Source organism: Nerophis ophidion, linkage group LG19, assembly GCF_033978795.1.
Source record: "Nerophis ophidion isolate RoL-2023_Sa linkage group LG19, RoL_Noph_v1.0, whole genome shotgun sequence".
NCBI lineage: Eukaryota > Metazoa > Chordata > Actinopteri > Syngnathiformes > Syngnathidae > Nerophis > Nerophis ophidion.
In genome coordinates, this window is record NC_084629.1 from 15,150,177 (window position 1) to 15,164,497 (window position 14,321).

The 14,321-nt window shown below is 40.8% G+C and overlaps 1 protein-coding gene across 2 annotated transcripts in view; it reads right to left on the minus strand.

Annotated features, from left to right (window-relative positions):
* The window catches only part of nck2a (NCK adaptor protein 2a), a 74,727-nt gene that overhangs the window by 22,226 nt on the left and 38,180 nt on the right, over window positions 1-14,321 (minus strand). For both annotated transcript variants that reach the window (XM_061879288.1, XM_061879289.1), the window contains exon 2: window positions 12,636-12,877. In XM_061879288.1, the coding sequence (XP_061735272.1) occupies window positions 12,636-12,861 (226 nt within the window). In that variant the 5' untranslated portion in view covers window positions 12,862-12,877. The remainder of the gene's footprint in view (window positions 1-12,635; window positions 12,878-14,321) is intronic.

Below are 14,321 nucleotides of genomic sequence, written 5' to 3' on the forward strand. Positions count from 1 at the left end.
ATTAGTAAACGTTGCAAGTTTTTCTAAATTACATTTAGCCTTTAAGATTTTTTTATTTCAGTTTTGTTTATGTTTTCGTTTATTTTAATAATATTTTTAGAATGTGCCTTGGGCCTTTAAAACATTAGCTGTGTGCCGCAAATGGCCTCCGGGGCACACTTTTGAAACCCCTGCTATAGATAATAAAAAATTTAAACTGATTAATCAAAGGATAAAAAGCAGAGCCTGGCGATGCATGCGCGTTTATCATTACTCTCTCTCTCTCTCTGTCTCTGCCCAGCCCTCACGAATGTTAACGCTGTGTGCACCACTTTTTTTTTGTTCAACCCCTTCTTAACCCTGAACGTACATTGAAAATACACACAACCTTAACTTACAATGCCGTAAAATTTGAGGCATTTAAGAAACCCCACCTGGACAGCTCCGCAAAGAGGACATATCCGGTGAAAAGAGGAGGTGTGGTCAGTTAATCATAGCCCAGTCGTTGCTAGCATGCCGTGCGTTGTTGTTTTTTTGATTGATTGAAACTTTTATTAGTAGATTGCACAGTACAGTACATATTCCGTACAATTGACCACTAAATGGTAACACCCCAATAAGTATTTCAACTTCTTGAAGTCGGGGTCCACGTAAATTAATTCATGGTGCCTCGGTGTGCATTGTTTACACAACGTGCGGTGCGCTACTTATATGTCCGTGTCGTTCGGTTCACCTGCGAACCGAACCGAAACCCCCGTACCGAAACGGTTCAATACAAATACACATACCGTTACACCCCTAGTCGCACGCAGGTGTCAAACCCAAAGCCCGCCACATCATCAGCGAAAGTGTGTGAGTTCATTGTATTACTAAATGCATTTGTTCTTTTAATTTTGACAGGAAAAAAAATGCATATTTTTTAAACTTTAGTATTATCTGATCATGCGAAATATTATATCATATATATATTGTATTACCTGCTTGTCACCTTTACTTAGGATTTCAAAGCAAGTTATCAAATTGTACATTAAAAAATATGATGATTAAATACATCTGCAATTAAGTCATAATATGGTGAAGTGATGTACTGAATAGTGCTGTCAAATAATATGTTTTTTCTAAATCAGATGCATCACACTTGAATTTTGATTAATCATGATTGATCTCAGGTTGGGGCTAAATTGGCCCTAGTGTGTGAATGTGAGTGTGAATGTTGTCTGTTTATCTGTGTTGGCCCTGTGATGAGATGGCGACTTGTCCAGAGTGTAATCCGCCTTCCGACCAAATGCAGCTGAGATAGGCTGCAGCGACCCCCCGATACCCCGAACAGGACAAGCGGTAGGAAATGGATGGATTGATGATCACAGGTTATTTCCCGCTTGCCAGTGTGCAGAACTAGCGTCCTTTTGAGACATCAAACAGAGTAAATTACCAGCGCCTCTGCTGGTTGAAGCCAAGTAGTGCACTTTGTTTTGTCAGGATACAACCAATCAACAAAAATAATTTGCAATGATTAACACTGTAAATGCTACAGTTAACGCCGCCATTTGAGTCTCTCACAGTTGCCAGGTGCTTGGTCAACAAAAGTAGATCTCTAATCAGCACTGGGTTATAAAAAGCTTTGGCATGAATAGCTGTGGTGGCTGTAGGTAACCTCCTGATGTATTGTTTTCAATCAATTCCAAATGAAAGCAGTATAGTCGTCCCTCGCCACATCGTTCTTCAAATTTTGTAGCTTCACTGTCATGTTTGGTCTTCTTTTTTAAAGCAATTTTTCCGGTATTTTTCGCCTGAATTTAGTCTTATTCATGTCTTATATGTATTATAAAGCAGCATTTGTCTGATTGTATTGTATAATGTTGTAATGATCCCAATAGATATTAGAGGTGAGACTTTTTGGGCACCTCAAGATTTGATTTAATTCGATTCCGATTCTTGGGGCGTCTGACGGTTCCATTGAGAATCGAATCTCTATTCAATACGATTCTCACAGTATATTATTTGCTACATCAATTATAATTAAAAACACTTTTCAAAACAGATTACAGGATCCAAAAGATCCTCTTGGCCGTTGGCCAATAGGCCACATTTTTAAAAAGGGATTTTTTTCAATTTTATTTACAAAAATCACAGAATGTTAAACTATAAAGAAAACAGAGCAACCCCAACCAAGTATTACAATACTTTGGATAAAAATTTATAAAACAAACGCGAAGACAAAAATACAAGACTTGTTAAAAACAATACTGAAATAAAACAAAACCTAAAATTAACAAATGCCACAGTAATTTATCAGTAATAATAATGATATCGATAATAATGGTTTAGTTTTTAATCCAAAAAATATATACATACATACATTCACATACAAATCAAAATATTTATTTATTCCAATTATATTAGCTTTAAAATGGGTCTCCTGAAAATGTGACCAAATCTGCTGGGTCAAAAGTATACATACATCAACATAAATTATCAATTTTGGTGATCTAAAAAAGTTACACTCAAATTAAATTAGCTTCATGGCATGGCCTCTTAACTTAATGTGAGTAAGTATGATTGACGACACCTGTTGACTTCTCTGAGCCCATTTAAATAGGGCTCATGTGATGCAGTCATTAGACTTGGTTACAAACGCGACAATGGGAAAGTCAAAAGAACTCAGCACGGATCTGAAAAAATTAATCATTGACTTGAACAAGTCGGGAGAGTCACTTGGAGCCACTTCAAAGCAGCTTAAGGTGCCAAGAGCAACTGTGCAGAATATCGTTTGTAAGTAAGTATAAAGTGCATGGCACATTTTTGTCACTGCCACTATCAGGAAGAAAACGCAAGCTATCATCTGTTGCTGAGAGAAAATTGGTCAGGATGATCAAAAGTCAACCGAGAACCACCAAAAAGCAGGTCTTCGATTAATTGGAAGCTGCTGGAACACAGGTGTTAGTGTCCACAGGCAAGCGTGTTTTGCATCACCATGGACTCAGAGGCTACCATGCAAGAAGGAAGCTCATGCCCCAGAAGCGACACCTTAACACTCGTCTATAATTTGCTGCTGATCACATGGACAAAGATAAGACATTCTGGAGGAAAGTTTTGTGGTCAGCTGAAACAACAATTGAGCTGTTTGGCCACAATACCCAGCAATATGTTTGGTGGAGAAAAGGTGAGGCCTTTAATCCCAGGAACACCAATTCCTACTGTCAAGCATGGTGGTGGTAGTATTATGCTCTTGGCCTGTTTTGCTGCCAAAGCAACTGGTGCTTTACATAGAGTAAATGGGACAATTAAAAAGGAGGATTGCCTCCAAATTCTTCAAGACAACCAAAAATCATCAGCCCGGAGGTTGGGTCTTGAGCGAAATTGGGTGTTCCAACAGGACAATGACCCCAAACACACGTCAAAAGTGGTAAAGGAATGGCTAAATCAGGCTAGAATAAAGGGTTTGGAAGGGCGTTCCAAAGTCCTGACTTAAACTATGGTGCCAGTATGTGCTTTGGCCTGCCGTCTCTCGCTGTCAGCTCTGTTCGTTTTTGTGTTGTTTGCGTCTGTTTTCGTCTCTGTCAGCTCACTGCTTGTGTATGACCGCCAAACACTGTTGGATCTTTGCCCCTCTCCCACTGATATGATCAACTTCCACGTTGGTTTTTCGGCTTCCAGTTAGCTTTTTCACCCGGCCGGATTCCTGCCTTCCTTTCCCGCCTCGTGGCTCCTCTACCCCGGCGGAAGCGTCTCTGGCGCCACGGTAAACGTGGTGGCCAGCTGGTGAAAGTTAGGGCACTCCTGGCCCGGCTTCCTGTGGCTTCCCGAAGGAGGAATGGTGCGGTATCCGGTCTCCTCCTGCACCAACGCTCGCTGGATCCCATCGGTTCCTGGCTTGTTCCTATCGTTGGTTCGGAGGATGAGGCTTGCCGCCGCCACTCCTGCTGTCCCCGCCCCCGGAGGCGCGGGGTGGATTCCCGCCACCTGCAGGGCTGTGTGTCGGGCCCCACCTGGATTAGCTGCGCCCTTAGACATGCTGGCCCCCACCAGGTTCAGTCTTGTGAACGTAAGATCTTTGACAAACAAAATGTTTATCCTGAAGGATTTCTTCACTTCCCGCGGACTTGACTTCCTCTGTGTGACGGAAACATGGCTGAGAGCCGGTGAGTCCGCCCCTCTTAATGAACTTCTGCCTCCGGAGTGTTCCTACTTTAATTATCCGCGGTCGTCCGGTCGAAAAGGAGGAGGATTAGCAGTTGTTTTTAAAAATGACTTTAAATGCCGTCAGATACACCTGCAATCCTCCTTTTCAAGCTTCGAACTGTGCATGTTTGAACTGGGTCTTTCTGATGTCGTCCTGTGTGCCGTCGTCTATCGACCACCCAAGTATCACAAAGACTTTATAACTGACTTTTCTGAATTTCTGGCTGAAATCCTGCCCAAATATGATCGTGTCCTTATTGTGGGTGATTTTAATATTCACACCTGCTGTCCAGACAAGTCGCTTTCCAGGAGCTTCCTCAATGTAATTGACTCATTTAACTTTGTACAGTCTGCGTCTGGTTCCACTCATGAAGGTGGGCATACACTTGATTTAGTGTTCACGATTGGTTTGTGTGTTTTTAATTTGGACATTTGCGACGCTTTGTTCTCTGATCATACCGATCCGGTTTGATATTCCCACTCAGTGTCCGGTTAAATTGTGCGCTCCGCCTCAACGCTCTTGCGTGTTTAATTCTTCGTCTCCTCCTCTGTTCTCCTCAATTTTTTCGACTCTTTGTGATGATAATTCTGCAGCCTCTGTATGTCTGAATACTGAAGAGTTGGTTTCTGGGTTCAACTCTATTTGTTTACAAATACTGGACACGATTGCTCCTTTCAAATGCCGCCACTCTAAAGCCACGCCTCAGCCCTGGTTGAATGACGTCACTCGTGCAGCCAGGCGCAGGTGTAGAATAGCTGAGAGAGAAAGTGGAAAAAAGACAGGCTGCATGTGTCCTTTGCCATTTTTTTAAAAAGTCTGCTTTTCTTTCAGATGACTGTAAAAGCAGAGATGAATATATGTCTATCTCAGATTATATCTTCTAACTGTAACAACCCCAGAGTTTTGTTCAAAACTATTAACACTGTCATTGATGTTCCCAAATATGTTGGTTTTAATGCTTCTTTTGAATTCTGTGAAAATTGTCTCCATTTTTTTACTGACAAAATTGTGTCAACTAGAGCCAGTTTATCCCAGACTTCATATGACCCTTCTGTTCCTCTGCATTACAGGTACTCTTCTGTTTTCCATCAGTTTGAGTCGGTATCCTTTTCTTTTTTAAAAGACACAGTTAGTCATATGAAGCCCTCTGGTTCTCCTGCAGATGCCCTCCCACCTCGTCTGTTTAAGGAGGTATTTGCATTGGATCAATCAATCAATCAATCAATCAACGTTTATTTATATAGCCCTAAATCACAAATGTCTCAAAGGACTGTACAAACCATTACGACATCCTCGGAAGAACAAGTGTCCTTATTATTATCAATAGTAGCCTCTCTTCTGGAATAGTTCCAGTAGAGTTTAAACATGCAGTGGTATGACCTCTACTTAAAAAAACCAAGCCTCGACCCCTCTCTCCTCTCTAACCTTAGACCTATCTCTAATCTTCCATACATTTCCAAAATATTAGAGAAGGTTGTCTACAGTCAGTTGTTGACCTTCTTAGAGGATAATGATATCACTGACCTGTTCCAGTCCGGTTTTAAAGTCCTCCACAGCACAGAGTCAGCGCTTCTAAAAGTTTTTAATGATATCCTCCTGTCAATTGATTCTGGTAAATATTTTGTCCTGGTACTTTTAGATCTGTCTGCTGCGTTTGACACAGTTGACCACACCACCTTAATCACTCGTCTTGAGAACTGTGTGGGTATTAAGGGCGCCGCCCCCAACTGGTTCCGGTTGTACCTAACCGACAGGAGTTTCTGTGTAAAAATAGACAGTTTCATGTCTTCCACAGCTCCTTTACCACATGGGGTCCCCCAGGCCTCTATCCTTGCCCCAATCTTATTTGCGTTTTACCTTCTCCCCATTAGTTCTATTTTTAGGAAGTACGGTATTGAATTACATTTTTATGCCGATGATTGCCAGATCTATTTTCTCATGGCATAAAATAACACGGTTCAACGTCTCATTGATGCCTGCACGACATCAAAGCCTGGCTTTCAGCTAAATGAAGACAAAACAGAAGTTATGTTGTTCGGTCCAAGTCGCTCTCCCTCCCCCAACGTTGACCTTGGCATTCTGACCCCGTACCTCAGCGACTGTGTCACAAACCTGGGGGTAAAGTTCGAATCAGATTTTAAATTCGAAAAACAAATCATCAGCGTTGTTCAACAAAGCTTTTATCAATTACGCCAAATAGCGAAAGTGAAACCGCTTCTATCAGGACATGATCTCGAGAAATTAATCCACGCCTTTATCTCGAATCGTTTAGACTAGTGCAATGCCCTGTATGTAGGCATTAGCCAGGCCTCCCTCGCCCGCCTGCAGCTCGTGCAGAACTCTGCTGCTCGTCTGCTAACACAGACCCGCAGACGTGAGCACATCAACCCTATATTAGCGTCCCTTCACTGGCTCCCTGTGCGTTATCAAATCAATTTTAAACTCCTATTTGTTTTTAAATGTCTAAACAACCTCGCGCCAAAATATCTCTCCGACCTCCTTCAGCCTTACTGCCCCACCCGATCCCTAAGATCAGCCGATCAGCTGCTGCTGACGGTCCCTGACACAAGGCTGAAGCTTAGAGGTGACAGAGCATTCGCCGCTGCTGCTCCCAAGCTCTGGAACGACCTACCTCTGAGTGTTAGACAAGCCTCCTCTCTTCCTGTTTTTAAATCTCTCTTAAAAACATACTTTTATTCCATGGCTTTTAACCCTGAGTGATATCCATCCTGCAATGGCGCCCCATTATACACCTGCTGTGAACCTGTTTTTATGTTTTATTTATTTATTTCTTATCATGTTCTGTTTGTGTTGTGTTTGCTTGGTTCTCGTTTTTAACCTGCGCATTGTACAGCACTTTGGCTACTCCTGTGGTAAATTTTGAATGTGCTATATAAATAAAGTTGATTTTATTCAATTTGACTTAAATGGTAAATGGGTTATACTTGTATAGCGCTTTTCTACCTTCAAGGTACTCAAAGCGATTTGACACTATTTCCACATTCACCCAGTCACACACACACATATTCACACACTGAGGGCAGGAGCTGTCATGCAAGGCCCTAACCATGACTCATCAGGAGCAAGGGTGAAGGGTCTTGCTCAAAGACACAACTGTTGTGACGAGGTTGGTAGAAGGTGGGGTTTGAACCAGGAACCCTCAGGTTGCTGGCACGGCCACTCTCCCAACTGCGCCATGCCATCTCAAACCCATTGAGAACATGTGGACAATGTTGAAGAAAAAAGTCCATGTCAGAAAATCAACCCATTTAGCTGAACTGCATCAATTTTGTCAAGAGGAGTGGTCAAGAATTCAACCAGAAGCTTGCCAAAAGCTTGTGGATGGCTACCAAAAGCACCTTATTGCAGTGAAACTTGCCAAGGGGCATGTAACCAAATATTAAACTTGCTGTTTGTATACTTTTCACCCATTAGATTTGGTCACATTTTCAGTAGACCCATAATAAATTCATTAAAGCACCAAACTTCATAAATGTTTTTTGTGACCAACAAGTATGTGCTCCAATCACTCTATCGCAAAAAAATAAGAGTTGTAGAAATTATTGGAAACTCAAAACAGCCATGACATTATGTCCTTCACAAGTGTATGTAAACTTTTGACTATGACTGTAGATAGATATACACACATACACATACAGTATATATATATTTTATCACTTCTCCAAAATGATGCATCAATTTAAAATTGGAATAACTAACAATCATAATTTGTGTGTGAATCAGTTTTTTGGAGCCCCCATAATATACAGTCTATACCGTACTGTGAGAAACTATTCACCAAGCGGGAATTCTGTTTCCATGCTGATGAATGCATTGTTTACGTGCCTGTTTTTCATGTTAGTTGAGAGTAAAAATGTTGATGCGCTTCATCTATGTCTCATTAAAACTACTACTCACCGATCTCCACATTGGTGAGTTTTTACCTGAGCGATATTGAACGTCAACAGCGACACTTACGACACGGCTAATGTTGGCGACGATCAAGTTGACCAACTATTGGCAGAACAAAGACGCCCACTTCCAACTGAAAACAATTAGACAGTTCATCCCTACTTTAAGTACCTAATAGCTGATAAAAATATAGGTACATTTTGTCAAAGTACAAAATGGTACATTTTGCATAAAAAAATTACACGCGCTCTTAACCAGTTGAGATTGTCTCCTCAAGCGTGTGATATGCTTCCATTAGCCCCTGACCTCACCTCTAGCTCGCCACCTCATCAAGAAAATGTTCTCAGCCCACATGATAAGCACGTGAGGCTTTTAACATATGACGCCTTCCTGGCAGTGAAATGGAACGGGGCCATAATGTGGCAGTCGATAATGTAAGAATCTGGGACAGTGGAGTCATTAATCTTTCCGCCACATCCATTAGACAGATGCTTTCTTGCCTAATCAATTTACAGATCATTGAAAAAAAAACAACTACATTGATAGAATCTGAAGAGCATTGGATGGATGAGGGGACAGTGTGGGTGACGTTAAGTGGTGGAGGATGGAAGGAGGAGGACAGTGACAGGCTGTGCCATGCTGGGACACATGAAGCCACAGGGCGGGGAGGGGTGACTAATGCAATGACTGGCAAATCTGATGTTTTTTTTCCTGCCTGATTACTCATTAATTCATGCACTCATCCTGAAACACTATGGGCACCATATATGTATACATACATACATACATATATAAATATATATATATATATATATATATATATATATATTAGAGATAGAGAGAGCGAGTATACAAAAGCATTAAGCTGTAGCACAAACTGGGTCGGAGCACCTTTCTAAATTTTGCGTACTTTGTGGAATCTGCCAGTTAAGCTTTGGGAACTGTATATAAGAGAGAGAGACAGAGAATGACAGAGAGAAGAGAGAATACAAAAGCATTAAGCTGTAGCACAAACTGGGTCGGAGCGCCTTTCAAAATTTGGCGTACTTTGTGGAATCTGCCAGTTAAGCGTTGGGAACTGTTCACTTTTTAATGAGAAATAACAGGGTTTGTTTTCACACATCACTTGAAGTTGCCAAACAAAAACACACCATCTTATGTAACAGCAAACTTCAAATGTGCACTTACAAGCTCTCACTGAACGTTGGTGTTTGTTCTAAACACAGCAGATTGAACCTCATATTTCCATGTTGGGGCGGTATAGCTCGGTTGGTAGAGTGGCTGTGCCAGCAACCTGAGGGTTGCAGGTTCGATTCCCGCTTCCGCCATCCTAGTCACTGCTGTTGTGTCCTTGGGCAAGACACTTTACCCACCTGCTCCCAGTGGCACCCACACTGGTTTAAATGTAACTTAGATATTGGGTGTCACTATGTAAAGTGCGTTGAGTCACTAGAGAAAAGCGCTAAATAAATATATAATTCACTCCAGCGAAGGTTCTGCAACCAGCCTTATCATTGTGGCTCTTCTTTTTTTCTTCTTCCCGACTGTCTGTGAGGCCGTGAACTCCCCCTTACTTGATGAGCGCGGGGAAGACAATAAAATGTGTGTGTGTGTGTGTGTGTTTGCGTGCGTGTGACATGAAATGATCCATCAGCATGAAAGACACGTTGGCTTTTTACACTCTGTGTGCACCACCTGTAGTAAACCAACCATGAATACATCCTAATAAAGAACATTTTAGAAGAAACAAGTTTAGTTCTACATAGTAGGGCTGCACGATTATGGCCAAAATAATAATCACGATTAGTTTCATCTATATTGAAATCACGCTTATTTACTATGTTATGTAAAACGTAGTTTTATTGCCCTTTCTATTTCAAACAAACAGTATGTGAACTGGGGTTTCATTTCAAAATGAAACTTAACAAAAAATAATTAATCAGTTGTAAAATAAAATTTACAAAAGACAAAGAGATAACTAAAAAGCTTTGCCTTGCGACTTGGTGGGACGTTTGTTGGTTTATGCACATGGGATAATTTCTGGGTTGGCGGGAATGAGTTGGGAGGATGCCTAGAGAATGATGAGGGGTGTGGGCGTGTTCCAGGCTTAAAATGTGGGTCACTCTACGCGAGCTAAAGACGCCGGCTGATCAACTGTCAGTCACCCTCTCACTCATTCTTACACTCTGTCTCTCACATGAGTCCACTGTTTTTCAGTCACCACCTGGTGGTTGGCTGACTGTTGCTTGTGAAAGTACTTGAATTGATATGCAGCAGAGCCTGCTTATTAAATGTTAATATCGCCGGCCATTGCGCTCATTTAATCATAGCGACTAAAATCAAAATTATGATTAAACTTAAATTAATTGTGAAGCCCTATTACATAGGTTCCTTTGCCTGTAAGTTTAAAGTTTTAAACGTTTTTAAAAACTTTTGTCAGCTTTGTAGCAGTATGTTTTGCGGCTCCAGTCTATTTTTTTCACAGGGTGGATGGGACAAAATGACTCTTTTGTCTGTAAAGATTGCCAACCCCTGCTCTAACGAAACAGGCAACATAGCTACTATTTAAAGAATGAATGAAGAGTATCTGTATGGAAGTGACAAAAAAGTAATACGTTTTTGTTTTACACAAGTGAAAGCAAACAAATCATCTCTTTCTAAATGTTCTTTGGAGTCCCACAAGGTTCAATTACTTACACACTGTTTTCTTCATCTGCTTCTATTATGTAAAATACTTTTATGAAAACCATTGTGTGTATGACTATAAGGGCTGCGAATCTTTGGGTGTCACACGATTTGATTCAATATCGATTCTTGGGCTCGCGATTCGATAATGCATCGATTTTTTCGATTCAACCCGATTCTCGATTCAAAAACTATTTTTTTCCAATTTAAAAGGATTCTCTATTCATTCAATACATAGGATTTCAGCAGGATCTACCCCAGTCTGCTGACATGCAAGCAGAGTAGTAGATTTTTTTTAAAAGCTTTTATAATTGTAAAGGACAATGTTTTATCATCTGATTGCAATAATGTAAATTTGTTTTAACTATTAAACGAACGAAAAATATGACTTATTTTATCTTTGTGAAAATATTGGACACAGTGTGTTGTCAAGCTTATGAGATGCGATGCAAGTGTAAGCCACTGTGACACTATTGTTCTTTATTTTTATTTTTATAAATGTCTAATGATAATGTCAATGAGGGATTTTTAATCATTGCTATGCTGACATAACTAATATTGATACTGTTGTTGATAATATTCATTTTTGTTTCACTACTTTTGGTTTGTTCTGTGTCGTGTTTTTGTCTCCTCTCAATTGCTCTGTTTGTTGCAGTTTTGAGAGTTGCTGGGTCAGGTTTGGTTTTGGAATTTGTTTGCATTATCATGGTATTGCTGTGTATTGGTTTGTTGGATTGATAAAAAAATATATATATATATATTTTTTTTTTTGAAAATGAGTTTTTAAAAAAATGAGAATCGATTCTGAATCGCACAACGTGAGAATCGCAATTCGTATTCGAATCATTTTTTTCCCACACCCCTAATCACTATATGTCATTGTACTAATACACATGACATGCTGCGTGTTTAAATATCAATATTAAGTGTGACCCACTAAAGGGTACAGTTGTCCGTTTGGTCCAGCCATTTTGTTCGGTTTATTTGGGTAAGCACTCCATTTACGTCAAAATACCATAGCTTCAAATTCCACACTTCAAGCCACCTTCACCTCACTCTCTTGGCTTCCGTCTGCTCCAACGTCTCACCCTTCCTTTGTGCTCGCTTATATAAGCAGTAGTTCATCCTCCATATATTCTGATTAACAAAGGTTGTGAATCCTCACTTGTCCAAAAATAGTCATCTTTGTTGTTTGTTACCGAGTCTGCCATGATTAGAAGACACATACGCCTTTGTTTACGGAAGTATGACACACAGTTGTTGCAAGAAGTCGGAAGTGCACTGCTATGGAAATGGAAATAAATGCACCGTGGAATTAGTTCCGGCAATGATTAAAATGATCAAAATACGGTAAATATTCTACAAATTACATATTGTTATGAACGTGTCTGTTACTACATTGTATGTATATATATATATATATTTACTTGCAATATGTGTACAAAACGTTGATGGAGGGTTTCGAAGGCTACAACGGTGAATCCCATTAGCTGCATCTTCCAAGCATTTTTTTTTAATCATCTTTAAATGCCAAGGGTGTACCCCGCTTTCCGCCCGAATGCAGCTGGGATAGGCCCCCACCCCTTTTTAGAAGAATATATGCATGCAGTGTGGATGTATCCATCCATCCATCCATTTTCTACCGCTTATTCCCTTTTGGGGTCGTATCCATTCAAGCTATAGAGACAGTCGGCAGCCATGTCTCCATTCATTGAGCAAAATATTCAAGTGATGCCATATCGAGGACAGCTGACAGCAACAGGCAACTTTGCAAATTCCCCGCACAGCGCAAAGCCAAGGGCAGAATATTAAGTGAGCAACATGAAAAATAGAAGAGAGCGACATGAAAAGTAGGAGAGAAAAAAAATAACTTTACCTAGCGTGTCCTTGATGTTTTTCACTAGCGAGCCTTTCTTCAGGCTGTTCTTGCGCTCCACGTAGTTGGACGGCACGTAGCCCGTTTGGTTGGCCGTGTTGCGGACACGCCACCAAGTTTTAGAGTCGTCCAGCAGGTAGAGACGCTCGTTTTTACGTATGTCAAGTTCCTGGTCCTGCTGGGCCGTGTAGTCCCACTTGGCTACAACAATCACCTCCTCTGTCATCTTTCATGGAGTCCCCCTGTGGAGGAAATAAAGTTCAAGTTAAAGTGCCAATGATTGTCACACACACACTAGGTGCGATGAAATTATCCTCTGCATTTGACCTATCACCACAGGCGCGCAGTGAGCAGCAGCGGTGGCCGCGCCCGGGAATAATTTGGTGATTTAACCCTCAATTCCAACCCTTGATGCGGAGTGCCAAGCAGGGAGGTAAGTATGAGTATTAGCGGTGAATGCGGTGTTACAGCAACACCGCCGCTGTATAATACCGGCGGGCCAGCTTTAATGTTCATTTGATATTGCCTCAAGGGCCAAATGAAAATACACGGCAGGCCAAATTTGGCCCGCGGGCCAGAGTTTGACACCCATGGGTTAAGGTCTGGAGGAGACATTCTTACACACTGTTCCATCACCTTCACCTTCCTCAGCAAACGTTGGAAGTGTGTTTGGGCTCGTCATGAGGCTTTAAACTGCCATTAGGTATACAGTTTCTCCTTAACATAGTCAAATTACATGTTGGAATTAATGTTTCCCCACAGTGAACCAAAGCTGTCTAATGCCAGGCAGCACTCATGCATCCTCAGACCACCAAGTTTGACTGCAGGTAAGAAAACCTTGTTACTACCTTGTGCCGCCAGCTATTACTGGGATGTTACTGACGTCACGTCCGACTCGCATCCCGCTGAATGAATACTGATGGTGGTCAAGCTAGCTTTGTTTTCAAGAGGTATAAGGCGCTAATTAGCCTTTTTCAAAGAAAAATTGTGTTGTCTTCAGCTGTACGAACAGGAAGTAGAGTCGAATAATTCACAAATAATTCATGAGTTTGCAGTAAACACTTTGTTAAAAGTTTGTTCGATATGCTTTTAACGGTTATTTTTTCCTCATATAATTATTATCTTGATATTATTTGTGTTTCTTAAACACGTTTGCCACGAGTGTTTCGATTTCAAAAAGCTGAAATGTGAGCTACTGCCTTTTTATCAGCTGTGCCACAATCTCTCGTTTGAAAAAACAAAGTCACATGACCAAACGTTAAAAATGCAGTAATCAGAACGGCAAGGTTGTGTCACGATGTTAGGAAACATGGCAAAAAAATCAATTTTAAATTGAGCTGTTGCTAATAAAGTGTTGCTTAACTTCTGTTGTACTTTTGTTGACAACATTGCCGTATGTATACTTCACCAGCGTTGTTTGTTGTACACTGCTTGTTGTCCATACACTTGCAACATTTTTCATTGTAACCATCCGTTAAGGTAGAGCATGTATGATCAAAATAAATTGTGTGATTAGTGCGCATATTCAGTCAATAAATAATGCAAACTTTGAAAGCTCTGCTTTTAAATTAACATTACTAGGCGAGAGAGACGATGCACTGTGGGAGGACTAATGGTTTAACAAAAAACTGAACTAATATTAATACCAATACTGACAATGATCCTTTTTAAAGCAATTAGATACAA